Source organism: Protopterus annectens, chromosome 9.part0 (assembly GCF_019279795.1).
Source record: "Protopterus annectens isolate FY-2018-M chromosome 9.part0, PAN1.0, whole genome shotgun sequence".
In the NCBI taxonomy this organism is placed as follows: domain Eukaryota; kingdom Metazoa; phylum Chordata; order Ceratodontiformes; family Protopteridae; genus Protopterus; species Protopterus annectens.
In genome coordinates, this window is record NC_056743.1 from 494,142,279 (window position 1) to 494,164,799 (window position 22,521).

Below are 22,521 nucleotides of genomic sequence, written 5' to 3' on the forward strand. Positions count from 1 at the left end.
ATTCTTGCTGGATGGGACAGCGTCCCTAGCATCTTAGTCCTGGGTGGCTCAATGGAACAGACTCCTGAGTACAGTGGAACCACAATCAGCTCTATTTCTGGAGGCTAGATCAAGCTTGTAATGGGCAATAAAGGTATGTTTGGATGCCCATGTAGCTGCTGCACAAATGGCATCTAGTGGTAACCTTGCTTGAAAAGCCGTTGAAGTTGATAGTGCCCTGGTTGAATGAGCTTTAGGCCTAGAGGGTAGTTGCCTGCGTCTCAACTCATAGATCAAGGTAATAATAGATGTCAGCCATCTGGAAAGAGTAACTTTCGATACTGAAAGCCCTTTCTTGCCTGCAGCATAAGAGAGGAAGAGCTGGTCTGATTTTCTGAATTGTTTTGTCCTGTCTAGGTAACACCGTAACTGGCGATGAACATCTAATGAATGTAATTTTTGTTCAGCCCTGTTGGTATAGTCTGGGAAAAAGACAGGCAAATCAATGGAGTGGTTTAGATTTGCTTCCGATAACACTTTTAGTAGAAAGGAAGGGTTTGTTCTGAGAGTTACCCTATCTTTATGAAAACCCAAATAGGGAGGACGGACAGACAAGGCTTGAAGTTCCGATACCCTTCTGGCAGATGTTATAGCTACTAAAAACAGCGTTTTCCAAGAAAGAAGTTTGAGGGAGCAAGAAGCTGCCGGTTCAAAAGGGGGTAGAATTAGTGAAGTTAGAACTAAATTCAAATCCCATTGTCGGGGTGGATCTTTAACTGGAGGTCTGAGTAACAAAATGCCCTTGAGAAAGGCTTTACAGAGTTTGTAGGACATAATATTTGCTTCTGAGAGTCCAACATGAAAATTAGCAATGGCCGCTAATTGTACCCTGATAGTGGCCGATGATGACCCCGAATGAAAAAGCTCTGCCAGAAAGTCTAGAACCTCATGAATGGGTGCATGGAAGGGATCTAAAGATCTAGTTTGTGCCCAGTGTGAAAAACGCTTCCATTTACTCGCATAAGTCTTCCTAGTATTGGACTTATGGGAAGCCAGAATGACATCACGAACAGGAGGAGAAATAAGGGGAAGCCTGGCTATGGCTGGAAGTGGAGCAACCAAGCTGTGAGGTTGATGGAATGTAGAGACTGATGCAGCTTGCCCGTGAGGTGGGTCAACAGATCCAGAATGGGTTCCAGATGCCAAGGCTGTTCCAGTAGGTATTTGTGCAGGAACGGGAGCCAAACTTGTCGAGGCCAAAACGGGGCAATGAGGATCATTTTGGATCTCAAAGCGGTTGCTTTCTGAATTAGTTGCGGGATCAATGGAAAGGGAGGAAAGGCATAAAGAAGACCCTGGGGCGAAACATGAACAAGAGCGTCTTTCAGGGGCTGGCCTGGTAGAGGAAAAAGTGTGAAGTCGTCGAGGCACTTGCTCTTTTGCGGAGTTGCGAAAAGGTCACAGCAAGGCTGGCCCCACTTCCGAAAAATTCCGTCTACTACCGCTTGATTTAGAGACCACTTGTGAGGCATGAGGATAGTTCTGCTCAATCTGTCTGCTATGACGTTGGACTTCCCGGGGATGTGCATTGCTATCAGAAACCGTTGAGATGAAATCGCCCATTGCCAAAGTCTGAGTGCTTCTCGACAGAGAGGGTAGGATTTTGTTCCGCCCTGCTTGTTTATGTACCACACTACAGACATATTGTCCGTTTGAATTGCTATAGTCCCCGTGGGAAGAGAGCTCTGAAGGGCCTGCAACGTCAAAAGCACTGCCCTCATCTCCAGGACATTTATGTGCAGGTGGCATTCTGACTGTTGCCAAGTGCCCTGGACCGTCCTGCCCTGATAATGCCCCCCCACCCGATCAGGGAGGTATCCGTTGTGACAGTGGCAACTGGAGGGGGGAGAACAAAAGGTCTGCCCTGAAAAAGCTGAGGGGAAACCATCCACCAGGAGAGATGCTTCTTGCAAGATGGTGTTATCAAAATGTTGTGGGTCATTGGCAGCTGCTGAAAGGACCTCTGAGAAAACAGCATCCACTGAAGGAGCCTCATGTGGAAGCGTGCTAATGGAAGTAGAAGAATCGCCGCCACCATGAGGCCCAACACTTTCAATACTAGCTTGACTTGGACTCTGCTGGACTGAAACAGGAGCTGAACATTCCACCTTATGTCTGTCACTCTCTGAGGTGGTAATGTTGCAGACATTTCTGTGGTGTTTAATACGGCGCCTATAAAGTTTATACATTGACAAGGCGACAAGGAGGACTTTGCAAAATTTATAGAAATACCCAGGCTGTTGCAAAGATGGATAGTATAATCCCTGGCCATTATGAGATCCTGTTTGGTGGTAGCGGAAATGAGCCAGTTGTCTAGGTATGGAAACACCTGGAATCCTTTTTGTCTCAGGTGAGCCGTGACCACTGCCAAACATTTGGTGAACACCCGGGGGGCTGTGGTGAGACCAAAGGGCAGGGCCCTGAATTGAAAATGACTGACTCCCAGCCGGAAGCGGAGAAACCTCCTGGAGCGCCTGTGTATTTTTATGTGGTAGTACGCATCCTGGAGGTCTAACGAGCACATCCAGTTGTCTCTGCCCAAAAAGGGTAGAATGGACTGCAGTGTTACCATCCGAAATTTTGTCTTTTAACACATAGTTGTTTAACCTGCTGAGGTCCAAAATGGGTCTCCAATCCCCTGTCTTTTTTGGTACCAAAAAGAACCTGGAGTAGATTCCAGATCCTAGCTGATCTGCTGGGACTGCCTGGATGACTCTTTTGTTTAACAGCTTTTTTATTTCTAGCTGAGCATGACCCCTCTGCGCGGGTGGTACACGTCTGGGTAGGGGTTTTGGCGGTTGTACCGGAGGGAAAGTGAGAGGAATTTTGTAACCCTCGCATATGATCTTCTGTACCCATGTGTCTTGAGTGATGGATTGCCAGGCTTCCGGGTACAGAGATAATCTTCCCCAGACTGCCTCCAAAGGTGGACAGTCGGGCAGCTTCTCAGGGATGCTGAAAGGGTTGGTCAGGGAAAGATTCCCTGGAACCCTGGTTTTGTGGACCCCCTCTGCCCCTGGGGTGGCGTCTGTTATTATTCCCCCCTCTGCCTCTAGGGGGAAATTCACCACGTGCGGCAGGCGCGACTCCCTGTGGTTTGCGGAACCACATCTTTCCACCCCTCTGTCCCTTAGGATAAGGTCTAGAAGGCATGGAAAAACGGACTCCCACGGCAGAGAGAGTCTTACCATCTTGCTCGCATCTGGTGAGGGTATTCTTCACCTGAGGCCCGAACAATTCCGAACCATCAAAGGGGGTGTTGGTGAAGGACGCCTTGACGGGGTCGGCAAAATTACAGCGTCGCATCCAAGCGTGGCGTCTCAACGCAACGCCGTGCCAGCGGCCCTACTCGCTCCATCGGCTGCATAAGAGATTAGCAGCATGGAGGAGTTAACAATGGAGTTCAGGGTAGCCAGCTGAGAGTTTATTTTGTCCTTAAACCCCGCAGCAGAAGGATCCTGTACCGTTTCACCCAGCTCTGTGAGCAAGTCTCTTTGAAGGCGGGTGAAATGACAAATAGTTCAGCGATCGCATAGAAAATGTCGCTGAAGCAAAGGTCCGCTTCCCGTACCTGTCCATGGTCATGAACTCTTTGTTAGGATGGTGAACAGGTACAGAAGGATCAGCTAATTCCTTCTTAGTGGCAGCTGCTACCACCATAGCATCAACAGAAACACCTTTGGTGAGAAAGGATTTGTCATCTGGTGCAGAAATAAATTTCGAAGGCCTCCTAGGGGTAGGTTCCATTGAATCAGGAGCTGCCCACGCCTTTCTAGCCACTACCTCCATTAGTGGGTCGAAAGGGGGAGACACCCAGGAGGTGGAAGGGCGAGATCCAAAGGCGTCAAGGTAAACCGACTCGTCCTCAGAAGGTTTGAGAGTGGACCAATTTCCCCTCTGTATTAGGATCTCCAGGATGTCTGAAAAGGAGACATCCTCAGAGGGGGATCTGGGGGAACCCTCTGACTCATCCAAGTCGGTGTCCGACATGACAGACTCGGGGGAGTCTATGTGCTTCCTCTTGCACTTTCTTTTCCTAGGGGGTTCCCCTGAAACTTCAGGGGAACCCTCGGAAGAGGAGGAGACACCCAAAGTGGGTACCTTACGCTTTGGATCCCTGCTGTCGGGTATAGGAGGGTGGCCGGAGACCGTAACAGGCACTACAGAGGGAGGAGCCGCAGAACTTAACCTTGGAGTGGACACTGGGTCCAGCACACTCCTCATCACCTCGAAGGCTCCCCTATCAGACACCAAAGGTTGCACCGGCTCCGAAGAGGCCGGAACCGCCCCCGGAACCGACAGAGAAGGCTCCGAGAATGATGTCGGGGCCGAACTAACCAGAGCCGAAGCTCCGAGAGGGAGAGCGGGGTCGGACAAGGGTCCGATGCCACTCGCCCCCTTGGAGCCGACAATGGAGTCCCGGCGCCCGGACCTCTCCATGGATGGAACCAATAAAGAGGTCGGAGCCGACGACACCGGAGCCGAAGGAGAGGTATCGGCTCCGACGTGGGCAAGGTCACGGTTCCGACGAACTCCGGCTCCGAACTCGAGAGATGAGTCGGAGGAGGAATGGATAACTGTATCGAAGGAGCCACAGTCTGGTGAGATGGGCTCTGAAGCATTTGGACCAGAGCCTGGGACTTTATGAGTCTACTGACAACCCTCTCGATGTCATGATCGGAGAGCCTGGAAGACCTCGATGAATGAGTCTTATGACTCCGCTCCGATAGAAGGGGGGACCTCGGAGCTGATCTGACAGACTCTAAAGAAGGGGACCTAGAGCGCTTGCGCGCTGGGGTCGGCTCCGATGATGGTTTCGAAGCGGAACCCACTTTGCTCGCCTCGGAGCCAGCCGGAACCGAGGTCGGAGCCGTCTCGACAACACCAGCCCTCGGCTCAGAAGCTGGAGCCGAGGGTTTGGTGGTTTTTGATGGCTTCCCCGAGCCAGACTTGGATGGGGTGTCATCAGGCTTTAACAAGCCCCTTAGAATAAGCTTGTTACACCTTTCCTGCAGGACTCTTGAACTAAATCCGTGACAAACGGAACAAGAGTCCTGCAGGTGTAAAGGCCCCAAGCAATAGACACAAGAAGTGTGACCGTCTGTCAGAGACATTTTCTGACAGCACAAGTCACACTTCTTGAATCCCGAGACCTTAATGTCTTTGGACATTTCCCTAAGACAGTCACACAATCAGTACACACACTCACTCATTTACACACAAGGGGGAGATGAGGGGACTGATTAAAAGAACAACATACACACACAAAGTTGAGTAAAGAAACTAAGGCCTGTAGGCCTGATTATAAAAGTTAACTACAGGGGTGGGTAGGGCTTACGAAACAAACTCTATTAAGTAAAAAATCGATAGGTAACAAAGTAGGGAAAACAGCCTAATAACTATCTCAAAAAATTAGAAATTTGTTGAAAAAAATCCTTTGCTGACCTGAGCCGGTAAAAAAGCAACCTCGCAGCGAAGCGGCAAACGAGATCTGGGGAGTTAGCGCATGGTATTGTGGGATATAGGGCTGCCTCGAGCCGGTAAAAATAGCTCTCGAGCTATAATATAGGCTGAGTCGGAGCCGAGGATCGGCTCCGAACCCATCCAGCAAGAATGAAGGCGAGAATGACAACTTAACATGTTATATTGTTACCTTATGCTTTGTGTACGTGAGGTTGTTGTATATACTATTTAACATCTTGCTCCCTGTTGTATTAGCACTATTTTACTGTGTTAGCCTTGTTTCTTTCTCATGAAATGTACTATCTAGGACATAACACTTGGTTGGTACTATCTCAGATATGTAAACTTAGCAAGACCAGCATCTAACATTAGCTCCAGTGTTGCACCATAGTTATTAACTTGTATAATTTGGAACTCTGCTGGATCTTGTTATTTTTAGCTTCATATTCAGCTGATTTTTAGGCTAAATCACTAGGTATTGTGTTCGCACTGCTTTATGTTTGCAAACATGGACTAGTTTATAACCTAGCAGTAGTATTGTGTCCTAACGACTGTAGTATTTCTGTTGAAGCTTGTTAGCTATCTCAGAAGATGTTACTGCTCTAGGTGCTTTTTATCAAGAATATTACTGTTTCCTCCTCTTATTTGTTAATGAGCAAACCTGAAACTACTATGTTTACCTGTTTCTCATCTTAATTTTGCTAATGAACACACCTGAAGCCACTGTGTTCTTACCAATGTGATTGTTCTTTGTCTCCCACTAACCTACGTAGCTTTCAACCTCCAGTCCTGTTCTAAGATTTGGAGCAATAAGGACACCCTACAACTAGTCGCGGCCATCCCATCTTCACCCCAAAAGAAACCTGCCATTCTATTTCAATTACCAGTTCCCAAAGGATAGAAGAAAGTATGTTTTACGCTAAGTCAGCTGCTAAGCTCTACCGTTTTTAATACCTAGTGTTGTATGCAATCCATACTACTGAGCCAGGCACCCAGCAGCCATTTTCCTCGCTATCTCATAAGTAACTACTTGTTTCCCCTCTGTGTCTAGTACCGGAGCCATCTGTTCTAGCTATCTCTATTCTACTTTTTAGCCTTCAGCTGCACTGTACTTTTTGCCCACTAGGTGGCACACTATTCTAGGCTTATGTAGTATCCCCTACCCGTACTTTCCTGTTTTAAATTCTAGACTACTTTTCTATGTTCTTGCTATCTCAGACTGCTCCTTAGTTTTCCTCCTTTATGCAGCTTTTTTCCTCTACATTACTATCCCTTACTAAGCAAACAGCTGAACTATCACTCCCCACTCACCTGTTACCTCCAGGAGCTCCTCAGGAGTCTGCTTCTTATAGATCATCTCTGCACTTTCTTTCTTTGTCTGCTCTTAACCTGCTCCGTTCGCCCTGCGGGCTCACTCTGCTCCCCTACCCCACCCCCAATTCCCACCCACCCCCAGTGATCCTAAACTTATACTTAATATACCACACCCTTCCTCCTATCCCTCCAATCCTATAATCTACCCAATCTATATACCTAAGCCATACCCCTCCTTCACCTATCTATTCTTAAAGGGCCCCTAATTTTAATTTTACAGTAGGTTACCCTAACACCTGATACCTTACCTTGATAAGCTCCTTTCTACTTACCACTTAGCCATACCCTTCATCTCTTTATTTTTATCCCTGTTTCTCCTCCATTGCTTTTATTAAGTAATCTTAACAATATGCCTACAGCAACTAATGCTATCCTAACCAAGCTTATACTCCTAGCCACAATCATACCTGCCCTCATCTCAGCCTATCATTTCACCTCCTTTGAAAAAGTTAATTATGACATGTTTAACTATTCTCCAAAACAAACAGCTGTACAAACGTTTACCCTCATCCATACTCAAACATCACATACAATTCCAGCTACCTGCTAGCCAAATACCATAGACTCACACATATTAAATACAATAACCTCACGGCAAGGAAAGTGAAATATCTAACTAGCTTTATATGTAACCCTGTCTCAAGACAAAATAATTCCTCCTTGGAAGATGGAAACATTCACCCTAACTCTGGCCCAACCAATGTCACCACAGTCAAAACATATAGCCCTTATCCCTCAACCCTAGATACCCAAGCTAGACCCTCCAAGCTCTTTCCTAATAGGACATCTTAGTATCCGTAGTATTAATAATAAAGTCGCCCATCTCCATGCCCTCCTCAATATTCACTCCTTTGACATTTTCTGTCTGACAGAAACTTGGTTAAAACCTGGAACTAAAGACAATGCAATCATCCCCCCAGATATAATATATTAAGACAAGACCGTACAAAATGTAAGGGAGGGGGAGTAGCAATTCTATTTAAAGATGGCCTCCAGATCTCCTCTTCACCTTTTAACCCACCACAGGATAGTAAGGCAGAAGTCCTTATCTCCAGATTTCAACTCAACCCCAGCAAATCCTTATATATCATCTGCATCTACCTACCTCCTGGCAATAATATCAACTTAATAGAGGATATTCTAAACTGGCTATCTTCTACCTACCCACAAGAAACAATAATATTAGGTGATTTCAATACCGACTGGAAATGTGTCAATACTGAAAATCCTACCTCCCATATTAATCTTTATGGCTTTAGTCAAACAATCACCTCCACAACCACAATTAACAAACCAAACAATAAAGAGAGCACCTTAGACTGGATTCTTATCAAAACACATCAACAATCTTATAAGGTAGGAACCCTACCTGATGATGTAAGTGATCACACTTTGACTTATATTATAAGACACAGGAAAGCTATTTCTAACCCTCTCATATATAGGATTATAAGAACCAACAAACACTTTAACCCAGTACTATTCCAAAATTAACTTAATGCCTGCAACTGGAACCTTCTAAAAATTCTCCCACTTGAAGAGGCTGTTAAATATTTCAGCTCCAAATTCCTAGCTATCCTTGATATTCACACTCCAAAATGGTCTATTAGAATGAAGTCCAAACCTGCCCCTTGGCTATCTAATGAAACTAGACAAAAAATGTTACTTAGGAACAAATCCTGGGCTAAGTGGAGAGCCACCAAAACTACTTCTGAGCAACAAACTTTTAGACAATTGAAAAATATTACAAAAAAAGCAATACTCACAGACAAAAATAAAACTACTATTGTAAATTACAGCAATCCCATCAAAACAATCTACAGAAGTTCTGGTCAAATATTAATAGACTCCTTCACCCAGGGCACTCTAGTACATCAACCCCTTTAAGGGCTGAACACAATACCCCCCATCATACTGCCAATGCCTTCAATACCTTCTTCACAGAGAACATGCAATCTCTAGCCAGTCAATTAGCCCCTGACAACTCAAGTCTCCCTACCTCTACATCTGGTACCTTCCCAACATTCCACTTACAACCCGTCTCTACCACTCTAATCTAGAACATCATCCAAAAACGTAAGCCTTGCACTCCCCTCTGCTGACCAGTTACCATCTGAATACCTGGAAAAAGCAGCCAAAGCAGTTGCCTATCCTATATCCATCCTTATAAACAGAACCATTAATGAGGGAATCATCCCACACATTTGGAAAATCTCCCACACCATCCCCCTACACAAAGGGGGTAATTCAAATGACTATTCTAACTATAGACCAATAGCTCTTTTATCATCCTTGGCAAAAGTTATGGAAAAATGCGTTCACCATCAAGCTACTAGACCATTTAACTCAAAACAACATACTATCTAACTGCCATCATGGTTTTAGGCCATTTCACAGTACCACTACTGCTCTCTTATCATTTACCAAGTCCATCAATAAAAAACGTAATAACATCCTCTCATCTGCACTCTTTATTGATCTCTCAAAAGCTTTTGATATGGTAAACCACCCCCTTCTTATAAATACTCTAGAATCCCTTTCTCTTGACACTTTGGCTGTTCAATGGTTCAAGTCCTACCTCAGCAATAGGCAACAGGCAGTTCTCTGGGAGAATACTCTATCATCCCACCTGCCAGTCACCCTTGGAGTCCCCCAGGGCTCCATTCTAGGACCTCTTCTTTTCTCACTTTTTATCAATGACCTTTATGTAGCAATTCCTCAAGCCACCTGCATACAATATGCAGAAAATTCTACGATCATATGTTCAGCTAACTCCCCATCAGAACTACAATCTCTGACTCAGAAGGTATTCAACACAGTTGAGGCATGGTTCTTGAAACATTGCCTCCTTTTGAATGCCAAAAAAAAACAAGCTCCTACTCTTTACTCCTACCAGTAATCCACCCCTATAGATTTCTCTGTCAAATCCAATAATGGCACCCTTATAGCTCCTGGCTCTACTACCAAACTGTTAGGAATTACAACTGGCAATAACCTTAATTTTGATAACCATATAAACAACATTATTAAAACAGTAAACAGAAAAATGGGCTCATTATATAAAATTAAACCCTTTTTAACTCCTACAGCTAGAACCACAACTGCCCACTCTCATCTAATCTTAACTCTTCTTTATGCTTCACCCATATACACTAACCTAAAAAAAAATAACCTTCTCAAACTAGCTAACTCCTACAATAGCATAGCCAGATTTGCAACAGGTAATTCCTTTAGAACTCACCACTGTCAAAATCTACAGCAGCTAGGTTGGCTGGAACTAAAAAACAATCTGATATTTTCCCAATTGACTATTGCCCACAAGATATTTTACCAACCTAACAACACTCCCATATTCGCTAATCTCATTATCCCCTACAAAAATCTTAATTCCCTACGCTCCTCCAGTAAACTTCTAGCTAACATAAGCAAGACCAACAACTTGGCAGGTGATTCCCTGTTCTGCAACACTGCTGGAAAAAAACTGGAACTTACTACCTAGTGAACTAACTCTACTTCCTTCTCTTACACTATTTAAACAAAAGCTGAAAAGGCACTTCAAAACACACTGGTTATGCCCCTGCAGTAACCCTAACTAACTTCTGATGCCACTTCTTTTTCCCCCATTTTTTCCCACATTGCACTATAAGTACATTGCTTATCTCCCTAAAGCAGTAACTGTAACTACTAAAATTATATTAACCCTCCATGCAAATACTATCCTTTTTGTATTATAAACTACCTCATGTGTGATACTGTTTGACTAGTATGTACATTTTTTTTAGTTTTTTAATTTTTTTTTTAGTTTAATCTCTGCATTTTAATACTATTTCTTGGTATTTTTGTTAATCTTTCTATTACTTTGTGATAGTATTGTTGTTTAAATTATTTATGCTACTTTTGGAGATTTTCTCCCTGGGCCTCTACTGAAAATGGAAATATATCCAGTTAGACTAGCCCGGTAAACAAATGTAAAATATAAAGGCAGATATTACAGAGATGCTCAAAGATTTTTTTCACCTTAGAAGGAACGTTAATTATTCACTTTTGCACCAAAGAGAGGAAAAACCACTCAGGTCTGATGAAGTTTGCTAACTTTTAGTAAACAAAAGTGCTTACAACTACTACCTTTTGAGTCTTAGTGTGTTTTTTCCTCTCTTTGGTGCTTTAGTTGGTTTGTTTTATTCAAATTTCCTGTGTGAAATTATTCACTTTTGCATGTTCTTAAAGGATAAAAGTAAAAATATGAGCTTTACAGTTTACAGTCCTGAAAGTTAAAAGTACTAGAACAATATACTTTCTTCCCCAGCTTATCCAGTGCTTTCCTATCCTTGTTAGAGGAATTAAGTTAGCAGTAATCAGTTTAGCCAAAGCAGTTTTGCATAGAGAAATCATTGCTAGGTCTGGTTTAGGATTAGAAAACAAATACATATGAGACTGAGGACTCCCATATAACCTGTAAAGACATCCTGGGACAGGAGTTTGATTATTAGGAAGGTCAGAAGCACTAAGGAAAAAAAAACATTCTCTAAAGCAGTCAGCATTCAAGGAATAGCTGCAGTTTTACATCCATCCCATTGTAACAAACCATTAATTTTCTATGCCGTATGAAGTCTGCTCTCATTGAAAAAACATTTCACCCAAGACAAAATCTTGGAAAAAAGATACGTTTTCAAAAGGAGAATCTGATACCATATTGTACCCAGGAAACAGAATGTCCAGACTGAGAAAAAATCCCTGAAACCCAACCACTGCCCTGCAATGTCTGCTAATCTGAATGAAAATCAGAGTCAAAAAGAGATGGAACCCTTTTTATTTTCTTTCCTGAAGAACAAGATAAGGAAAAAGCACAAATGAGCAAGGTCCTTAATAAATTGCAGTAAATCTTCCCTGCCCATAGAAATAAAACAGGAGATTGGAAGTTTTTTTCACTATGTTCACTCTTCCAGGGAGTCTCCCTACAAATTAAGTGACTCTGAAGAATGCACACCAGTCCCAACAACTAGTTCCCCTCTTCCGATTAACTGCAGAACTTTCACCTGCCCCATTCCATGAGATCAACAAGAGTGGTTCCCTCCCCAGCCACAGAGAACATGGCTATCCTACGGTCTTTGGTCGCTGCACTTGCTATACCAACAGGACCAGGACAGGAGCAGGGCTTAGCAGAATGAGGAGCAAGTAGCCACAGCAGAGCTGTGATGGAGCCAACTTAACACCCAATGACTCTCTGACAACTTTTTTTTTCTTGTATAGAATGGAAGGTAAATAAATATGGAGACTGGAGGTTACTCCATTGGTAAGCCAAGAAAGAGAACTCACAAGCAGATAGTGAAGCCTGGATGGGTCAGTAGGCAAAGCAGGAAAAAGTACAGTTGTGTAAAATCTTACCATAACAGTAGATGTCCTTCTCTTCACTGTTGCAGTATTCTTTACAATAGGGATCCCCTGCCAAGGGCAGCCCAACTTCCAGCTATTATACAAAGCTTTTAAGTTGTAGCAGGTATCCCACACATCACACGTATGGTCCCTGCACACAGTATAGGGCATAAAGGTGATGTCCAGACATACCATCCTCAGAACTGAAAAACCCCAGTAGGAACGATGGTCCAAGGATACTAGTAGGTAACAAGCACATCCAGAAGGAAAAAGAACAGGAGGGAAGAGGGAGGGAGTGAATACTGCAACAGTGAAGAGAAGGACATCTATGGTTATAGTAAGATTTTACACAACTGTACTATATCATTCTATATCACAGTTGTAGTATTCTTTACAGTAGGGAAAGTGCAATAGCTCAAGAAGAAGATGGGGAGGAGGAAGGGCCACCAGAGGCCTCTAGGAAGCCATGAAGAATGGCCCTAGCAAAACCAGCTCTGGCCCTATAAATCATGTCCAACTTATAATGATTGGTAAAGGTATGCACAGAAGTCCAGGTAGCTGCCTCAAGAATAGAATGGGTATCCAAACCCTTGAAAACAACACCTGAAGAAGGCACAGCCCTAGTAGAATGAGCCATAAGAGGAGAAGAATGTCTCTTCTCATGAAACAAATAGCAGAAATAAATGGTTTTAGATACCCAAGAAGAAATGATTTGCATGTAAACAAGACAAACCTAAAGACATAGGATGAAAAGAAACAAAACGCTGTTCAGATTTATAAAACCTCAGTTGTCTATGCAAATCCAAGGTGCGCAAAACCTTCTCACTAGCAGATTTCAGAAATGGGAAAAAAGTGGGTAAATTAACATACTGTTTAAAAGACAACCCATTAACCACTTTGGGCATTAAAGGATTAGTACAGAGGGATACTATGTCCTTATGGAAAACCAAAAAGGGAGGGACAACCATAAGGGCTTGCAGCTCAGACACCTGACTGGCAGAAGTAAGGGCCAAAAGAAGAACAGTCTTCCAAGAACAATGCTGTAAGGAAGCTGAAGCAGCAGCCTCAAAAGAAGCCTGAATTAATTTTTCTAAAACAAAATTAAGATCCCAGGAAGGAGAGACAGGCTTCCTGAAGGGCATAAGATGAAGGACACCTTTAAGAAACTGTTTGTCCTCAAATCTAGAGGCCAAAGGGGGAGTCAAAGGCAGACAAGCAGAAACAGTAGACAGGTGGGTTTTAACTGAAGAATATGCCAACCCAGCACTGAGCAATTCACACAAGACAGAACCAAAGGAACATTCACAGTAAATGGATTCAGGTTATGAGGAAGACACCAAATAGAAAACCTCTTCCATTTGGATAAGTAAGATTTCCTAGTAGTGGGTTTTCCTGCAGAACCCAAAGCACGTCCTCAGAAAAAATGTCTCTGAAGGGGATCAAAACCCTTTCACCCACAACGTCAGTTGAAGAGTGGACAGGTGGGGATGGATGAGAGACCCCTTGTCTTGTGTAAGTCCACCCTGTGAGGTAACTTGTGATAATTTCCCTTGGCTAGATGCAGAAGAAGAGGGAACCAATGCAGTCTGGGCCAAAAGAGAATCACCAGCAAGATTTCTGGAGCATCTTTTTGAACTTTGGAACAGGACTTTTGGAATGAGAGGAAGGGGAGGGAAGGCATAAAGAAACATCCCCTTCCAAGAAAAAGAGAGAGCGTCCATCTTCCAGGCTAGAGGGAATGGGACTCGGGCACAAAATAGAGGAAGATGTCTATTCAGAGGGGAGGCAAAAAGATCAAACTGAGGACCCCACTGGCGGACAATGTCCAGAAACAAGTCCCTGTGAAACATCCACTTTTGGGATTGTGTTATGGACCTGCTCAGAGAATCTGCCACTAATGTTCTGATCTGAGGGAAGGTAAACTGCCTGAAGGGTCACCTGATACTGGATAGCTAGCTCCCAAACCTGAAGTTCTTACCTGCATAGGAGATAAGACGTCCCCCCCCCCACTTGTTGATATACCACATAGGTTCATAGATAGGTACTAGGCTATCGGCCTAGGGACCTACATAAGCCTAGCCAGCAAGGTTCCATAGCTTACGCCACCCAAGAAAGTTATTTTCCTGTGCCACTGTCCAGCAGAGAGACAGAAGTGATCCCCGGGGTGTATTTCCTATTTCCCATCCACTCATCAAGATTTTTCTTGAAGAGTGCTAATGAAGAACTTTGCTTGACATAAATGGGTAGCTTGTTACAGAGTATAGGAAGTCTCTGGGACAGGAATCTATCCCTCCAACGTGTCCTGTTTATTGTGGTGACAAGGTACAGATCCCTACAGTGTGTAGCTCGGAGGGATTGGGATTTCTTTAGGTGTAGCATGTCCAACAGCTCTGGGTTTGACATAGCTTTATATGTTATGCAGAGATCATCTCGGAGTAGGCAATATGCTACGGAGTAAAGCTGGAGTTTTTTGAGGCGGTCAGCGTAGGGCATTTGTTTGAGGCCAGTAATCCTCTTTGTGAGGTACTTCTGTGGCCTTTCCAGCTGATGCAGATGTCTTGTGAGGTACATTCCAAAAGGGCGTTGCACTCTATAATGGGTCTAATGAGTGACTAGTAGAGGGGAACAATGACCTCTCTTTTCCTGGATGAGAACCCTTTTATGATAAAGTGTGCCACGTAGAAGGGCTTCCTGACTACTGTGGCGATGTGACTATCAAAGGAGAGACTACTGTCCACCTGGGTCCCAAGGTCTCTTGTCACGCATTCGGTGTTAAGTAGATTGCTGCCTATATGGTAGTTCATGGGTACAGAGTTTTTACCAAAGGGGATGACACTGCACTTTTTGGCATTGAGCTTGAGGCCATGGCTCTGACACCAGGCATCTGTCTCAGTGAAGCCCTTCTGTAGGATGTGCACATCATTTGGGGACTTGACTATGGCTTTTAGTTTGCAGTCATCTGCGAATGTCGTTAGCCAGAGGCCAGCCTTCTGTGTTAGCCTGTACTTCAGAGAAGTAGATACCAAACAGGAGAGGCCCCAGGACGGAACCCTGTGGTAGTCCACTTGTCACTGCTTTGAGGTCAGATTTGGAGTCAGCAACTTTTACAATGTGGGTTCTGTCAGTGAGCCAGTTGGCAACCCATCTTGTGACGTAGGGATTTATACCTAGTTTAGTGAGTTTAGCTATAATTCCAGAATGGGAGATGGTGTCGAAAGCCTTGGCGAGGTCAAGATAGGCTGTGTAAACCACCTTACCCTCATCCACAGCTTTGGTGACTGCCTCAAAGAAGTCGATCAGGTTCAGGAGACATGATCTGCCTTTCACAAACCCGAACTGGGTGGGATCCAGAGTTTGGAGGTTACCAATGTCTTTGTTTATGAGTTCCATGATGATACGTTCCATGGCCTTGCAGACCAGGCTCATCAGGCTAATAGGTCGATAGTTCCCGGGATCAGTGGTGGCACCCCCTTTGTGGAGTGGGATAACTGTTGCTGTGCGCCATTCAGTGGGCACAAAGCCTGATGTGAGGCTATTATTAAACATGGTGCTTAAGTGGGGAGCCAGTTCGTTCTGAAGTTCGTGTAAAACGCAGCCTGGGATGTTGTCCAGTCCCATGGATGCTGTGTTTTTGGCTTTAGAGAGTGCAGCTTTTACCTGCGTAGTTGTGATTAAAGGGACTCTGCATTCTTCTTGTATAGATATGGGCCCTTTAGGGTGTGAGAGGGGGGTAAAGTTAGCACTGAACCTATCTGCCAGGATGTTGGCAATATCAGTTGGTTCTGTAATTTTCGTGCCTTTGTGCTGTAACTCAGAGCAGATCTGGGTGTTGCCATCTAGATTTTTGACATAGCTATAGAATGCTTTGTGGTTGTCCTTGGATTTATTGGTGATTTTGTTTTCATAGCTAGCTTTGGTGGATCTTATAAGGGATCTCAGCTTCTCACTGAGGCTGACCAGGAAGCTCCTCCACTCAAGGGATTTTACTCTCTTTTGCAACAGTTTCTTCCTTCTGTTGTACAGTTTGTTTATGGCAGGGGACCACCAGATTGGCTTCCTTTTTTTGGAGGATAGCATCTTGGTTCTGTTTGGGATAGCACGATCCATGCACTTGTGTAAGTGCTTATAGAGTGCATTTGTGGCATTGTGTTTGTGAATCTTGAGGGGCCCTGGAATGAACAGAGAATGAAAAACTTGAAGGGTCAGCAAAAGAGCTTGCATCTCTTTGACATTGATATGGTCATTCTTTTGTTGAGACAACCAAAGGCCCTGCACTTTCAGATGGCCGAAGAATGTCCCCCATCCCACATCCAAGGCATCTGTAAAAAGTTCCTGAGAGGTGAGTGGAGGTTGAATAGGAAGCCCTGGGTTGAGGTCAACTGAAGACTCAACCACTGAAGTTCCAGCTTAAGGCCTGGAAGAAGAGGAACTAGAAAATCTAAAGAATGAGAGTGCTGAAACCAAACTGACTTTAGAAATCTTTCTCATGCTGAGCTTGGCTAGAGGAAGCATAGGAATGGTGGAAGCCATATAACCCGGAGCTCTCAGAAATGTTCTGGCTGTGATTGAAGCCAGAGGAAGAAGGGACTGAAAGAAGGCAATAAGAGTTAAGGCCTTGGAAGGAGGCAGGGGATGCCAGCTTTGAACAGTCTGGATCCTGCAACCCAGAAAACAATGATCCTGAGAAGGGGTCAGGAAAGACTTTTGGAAATTTATAGTTGGATGCCAAGCTTTGAAGGAGAGAAATGGCAAAGTGTAGATGCTGAAGTAAGACCTCTAGAGAGGAGGCCTGAAGATGCAGGTCATCTAGGTAGGGAGAGACCTGTAACCCCCTTTGCCTCCAGAAAGCAATCACAGGAGCGAGGCATTTGGTGAAGACCCTTGGAGCAGCAGAGAGGCCAAAGGGCAAAGCAAAGAACTGAAAATTCCAGTAAGCAACAGAGAAACATAAAAACTTCCTGAAAATGAAATGAATAGGAATATGTAGATAAGCATCTCTGAGATCCAGGGAAACTAGAAAAGCCTAAGGAAGAAGCAAAGGAAACAAGGTTTTAAGGGACAGCATCCGAAAGGATGGGACCTTCAAAAAGGTGTTTAGCTGAGATAGATCCAGAATGGGTATCCAAGTGCCTTCTTTCCTGGGGACCAATTCTGGAATACAACCTCTTCCCCCTGTGAGGAACTGGAACTTCCTGAATAGTTCCCTGAGCCAACAGGCCATGAAGCACCTCTGGAAAAAGGGCAGTTGTTCCTAAGGAGGCTGAGTAATGCCCAGAGCAAGGGAAAAAGCTTTACAAGCCATAATAATAATCCTGACAAATAATGGGAAGAACCTAGGATTCTTGGGCAAAGATAGCCAGACAGCACCTGTTTTGTGAAGGAAAGGAAGGCTTCTGAGAATGAGGAGTTTGGGCAGCCTTAGCTGGGGAGCCCTTTTACCTCCCTTTTTATATCTGAGGAGAAGGCGAGACTGTCTATGGACAAAAACAGTCTTATTAGGATAATTTCTCTGAAACTTGTGCACAGGGGAAACAACAAAATGTTTCAACTCATGTAAGGTCTTGCCCTTCTTTTACAGGGACTTAACTCCACAGCAGCAGCACCAGACAAACGCTTATTATCCAGAGGAGCATCCATCAGTTTAGCCTTGATATCATCAGCAAAGGCTAAAGTCTGAGCCAGGAATACCTCCTCAAAACAAATCCAAAAGCAGCAGCCCTAAATGAAGCATCAGTTGCATTTAAGGAATGGTGAACTATTTGGAAGGACATCCCAAACAAAGCAAGAGCAGATGCCTTCCCCTCGGAATCAGAGAAATCAGAAATAGCCTGACACATTAGAGACAGAACGGCTAAAACATATCTAGTCATGCATGTCTGATAGTTAACAGCTCTAAAGGCAAGAGTAGCAGAAGTATACACCTTCTTACGCAGTCTCTTCATGGTTCTCCTACCCTTATCAGATGGCAGCAATTTAGTGGAAGGCAACAATTTGGAAGGCTTATCAGAAGCCACTGAATACCACAGAGCACAAAGGGGTCAGCAGAGGGACACTTGCAAAGAAACTTGCAGTCTTCAGGCACTTCACAAAACTATCATTTTTTTGGGGGGAGCAGAGGGTTGGGAGTCTGGAGCCTGAGAAGCAGTGGAAAAAGCATCCAGCAAGGCTGCAAGAACAGGAGGAACAGCAGAGGGTCCAGGAGACTCACTATGTAGAAGTTCATAGTACCGCTTCTGAATATGACACTTGAGTACAGTCCCATTTGAAAACTTTCATCATTCTGGAAACAGCACCAAATGAAATCCCCTCAAAAGTAGAGTCAGGACTGATTAGATTCTTCTTCCTCAGAATCAAAATGAAGTGGCAAAGGAATCTGAGAAGAATGTGTAAGGGACTCCCATCAGACTCAGCATCCTCCTCAAAAGAAGAATCCTGCTCCCTGGATCTCATAAGAGGAGTAGAAGACCGGAGGAAGCAGGAATAGAAACACCCTGTGAGGGCTTAAAGACCATAAGGGCATTAAACAGGCCTTGAGTGAAGGAACGCCATTCACTCTGTTGGAGCAGCCAAAATAGGTTTAGTTTTTTTTTTTTTGCTTCTTTTTGAGTGAGATGCCAGCCTTGAAAAATTTTGGAGGCACTGACCCCTGACAGCACTCAATAATGGTAGTCGGAACCTCTTCCCTCAGTAAAATTTGAGGAACAGCCCTAGATCCTTCAGTAATAACCAACCGCAGTTCCCCCTGTACATCCGAGGTGGACAACTGCAAAACCTCTATGAAAGTGTGTGGCATCGAGTCCATGTCAGCCTCCAAAGCAGTTGCAGCACAGGAATCCAAGAGAGAAAATGGACACAATCCTTCAGGCTTTCACCAGCCTCAGGAGGGACATCCAGTGGAGGTGGTACAGCAGACGAATCATACAGTACTTTCTTGGTCTTTTTCATCGCAGACGGCTGGCCCTCAGGCCGGGAAGATCCTTCCATGGTATCCTTAGCCAACAATTTAAGTCACTGATTTTCTAGGTAAATTGCAAGGGAAGAAAGCCAACTCTGCAAAATCTTAGAGACAAAGGACTGGCAAATCTCACAAGACACATGGTCATGGGAAGCACCTAAGCAGAATAAACACTACTAGTGATGAGCGTTATAGGGAATCTATCTCCTGTACTAGCATTTCTCCTTTCGGGATGACATGAAACCCAACAGCTAGAAACAAGGCAAACTAAGACCATAAAACCAAAAACTCCAACGAAGCACTTATCTGAAAGTGGTAGAAACCAGCTGACAAACAAACTTTCAGACTGACAACTGGCGTTCAGACTGGCGGAAAAGTTCTGAGGATGGTACATCCAGACATCACCTTTACTCAATATGCCACGCATGGGGAGCATATGTGTGACGTATAGTGTTATCCATTACAACCTAAAGGCTTTTGTATACTGGCAGCATGTCAGGCTGCCCTTGGCAGGGAATCCCTATTTTAAATAATAATGTGACAGTAATATGGAAGGACATCAAGTGGTGCTGAGGCAATTAAACCACTGATATTCTCCCACAAGGACAGTATTCTTCCCCAAAAACACACAAACTCAAGTTCCTTACAAAATTCCAGTCACATAAAATGTTCACACAAACATTTACATGCAAATTCCCTTAGAAATGCAATGACAATACAAAAAGCAGTGTTTTGCTAGTTAAGTTTTCCTCAGGAAAAAAAAAAAATATATATATATATATATATATATATATATATATATATATATATGTATACTGGAAAATTTTTCCGAACAGGGTACCTATATGTCCAGCCCTGAAAGATTGCCTTACATTCCAAAGTACCAATGGGCCCATCAAAGGAGCGCTCTTTGGCTGCAAAAACTCTGAAGTAATTTGCTCTCCATCTTTTTGTGGGGCTTTCCTCTAACTCCCAACAGACGGACTACATGAGAGGCACTCTAATGCTTTGAAAGCTTGCCAGTCAAGAGACTTACTTGCAGCAGTGATCTATATGTTGAACATTTATGCAATTCAGGAACCACAAGCTATAGCAGAGTAACTACCACACAGCCATCTGGTACCTGAAGTTGTCCACATACACAATACATATGCAAACTGGGGCAGGTGAGCCTATCCATGATTCAAAAACCTATTGTGTTTTGGATATGAGCCTCCATCACAACCAAACTTTATGTGGCTCGAAGTGCACACTAACTTCACTAAAACAGAAAAGCAAAACCACAATTACACTATAAAGTGAAGGTGCTGCTCAGCAACAAAAGAAGCAGATCATGCCAAAATGAATGTTTGTATAGCAATTTACAGTACTATAAAGCAGAAGTAGACTGTATCAGATCATGTACACAACTTGTGCTTCGTTACACAATAAACAATCTTCTTCTTTCGGCTTTTCCCGGTTAGGGGTCGCCACAGTGGATCATCTGTCCGCTCATGATTGGCAGTGGAGTTTTACGGTGTCAAGTTGCCAGCCCGGCGCCCAACCTTCCTCAGAAGGCACACACACGCACACACTCACACCTAGGGCCAGTTTAGAGTGTCCAATCCACCTACTGCATGTCTTTGGGATGTGGGAAGAAACCAGAGCATCCGGAGGAAACCCACGCAACCACAGGGAGGGCATGCAGACTCCGCACAGAAGGCACCCCAGCCAAGAATCGAACTGGAGAACCTCTTGCTGTGAGGCGGCAATGCTAACCGCTGCACCACCATGGCCACCCGTAATAAACAATAAGATAATAAAATTTGTACTTTACTAAACTATTATACAACTGACAAATATTAACAGCAGACATACCTGTCACTGTACACAGATCTCTCAAAAATCTTGACTGGATCTTTAGCCTTCAGCATTTTTTCTGATGAAGGCTCCAAGTGGGCTTTGATGCGACTCAACAAGGAACATGTCTGAAATGTAAAAGCCCATCGAACTGTATCATCATACAGCAACTGAAGTAAATTACCTCCACATGCTGTAAGGCTGGTTATCTGCAGGTAAGAAAAAAAAAAAGAAAAAAAAAACACAAGTTCATATTAAAGATACTTTAGCATTGTTTCCTTTCACTAAACAGTAAACAGATAAAACTGCTACTGCATTCTATAGATTTTTCAATTGATTTAAAGATACTATATTATGTGTGTGTTTTATATCTGGCAATTCAATAGCCTTTCTAATCACATGCAAGTTACTTAAGATGATACATATAACAGTAAAATGTTTACCATAACAGTAGAGCTTGAAAGTCAGTGTAACATCAAATCATAACATTTGGATTTACCCACCTTATCAGATAGCTCACAAATTAAATGCTGGAACTCAAAATGTAGAGTCCCAAGATATAGGAAAAAAGTCCAAAATACAGAAGAAGACTGAATATGGAGCATCACTTTTCTCCTCTAAACTTTTTTTTTTTGCAGAGATGGGGCTGCCCCCCCCCCACACACACACACCCCCCCCTTGCAACTTATACCAACACAGAGTTGCAAAAAAGGCAAACTCCAGATCTCCACAATTACCAACAAGTGGTTTAATATGTATATTATAAATACATACATTTATTGCAATTTGTGTTTCTGTTACACTAACTTACCTTTAATTTTGCTATAAACTGGCTAAAAATCATAATCATATAACTTGCATCTCTTCTTAACCACTGTTGTTATATTATGTCGAATTTAGTATAATTATTGTCTTATTTTTATTTTCATTTTTTTATTAATTTTTTGAAACAAAAGTACAAATCCATATAACAAGAAATGTAACAAGATTATAGCTATTTAGAAAGGACCACAATAAAATCCAATTTAATAAACCAAACCATTAACACTTATCTAATAAATTGCCTAATTTTAGCCAATATCTACACTGATGTGTAATATCAGATGTTTTCATTTTGAAGGTTGACCGTTCCTTTTTGCAAACATTTTTAGCCAAACAAATGAATTCATTAAAAAATAAAGCAGTTTTACATTTCTAGTTTTTTGCAACTATTTTTCTTGTTATGGCTAAAGTGGACCAAAGATGAGGTACTTGCAATCTAAGTATAGATTCCGGAAATGGAACATTAAACAAAATCAATGAATTAGTTATAACACATTTATCTGTCTACAATGTTTGACTGTATTATTTTTAAAGACAGTAAAATTATTGTTCTTAAAAATGTTTTGTAATACTATGGAGCTTTTCACCCTGTGTCTGGGGTGAAAATGGGCTCCTACCCAGTCAGACTTTCCTGGTAATCAAATGTCAATAAATAA

General features: G+C 43.3%; 1 protein-coding gene across 2 annotated transcripts in view; it reads right to left on the reverse strand.

The window, feature by feature from the left end:
* Positions 1-22,521, reverse strand: part of LOC122811291 (deoxyguanosine kinase, mitochondrial-like) — a 908,708-nt gene that overhangs the window by 655,403 nt on the left and 230,784 nt on the right. For both annotated transcript variants that reach the window (XM_044083040.1, XM_044083038.1), the window contains exon 3: positions 21,062-21,252. In XM_044083040.1, coding sequence (XP_043938975.1) covers positions 21,062-21,252 — 191 coding nt within the window. The remainder of the gene's footprint in view (positions 1-21,061; positions 21,253-22,521) is intronic.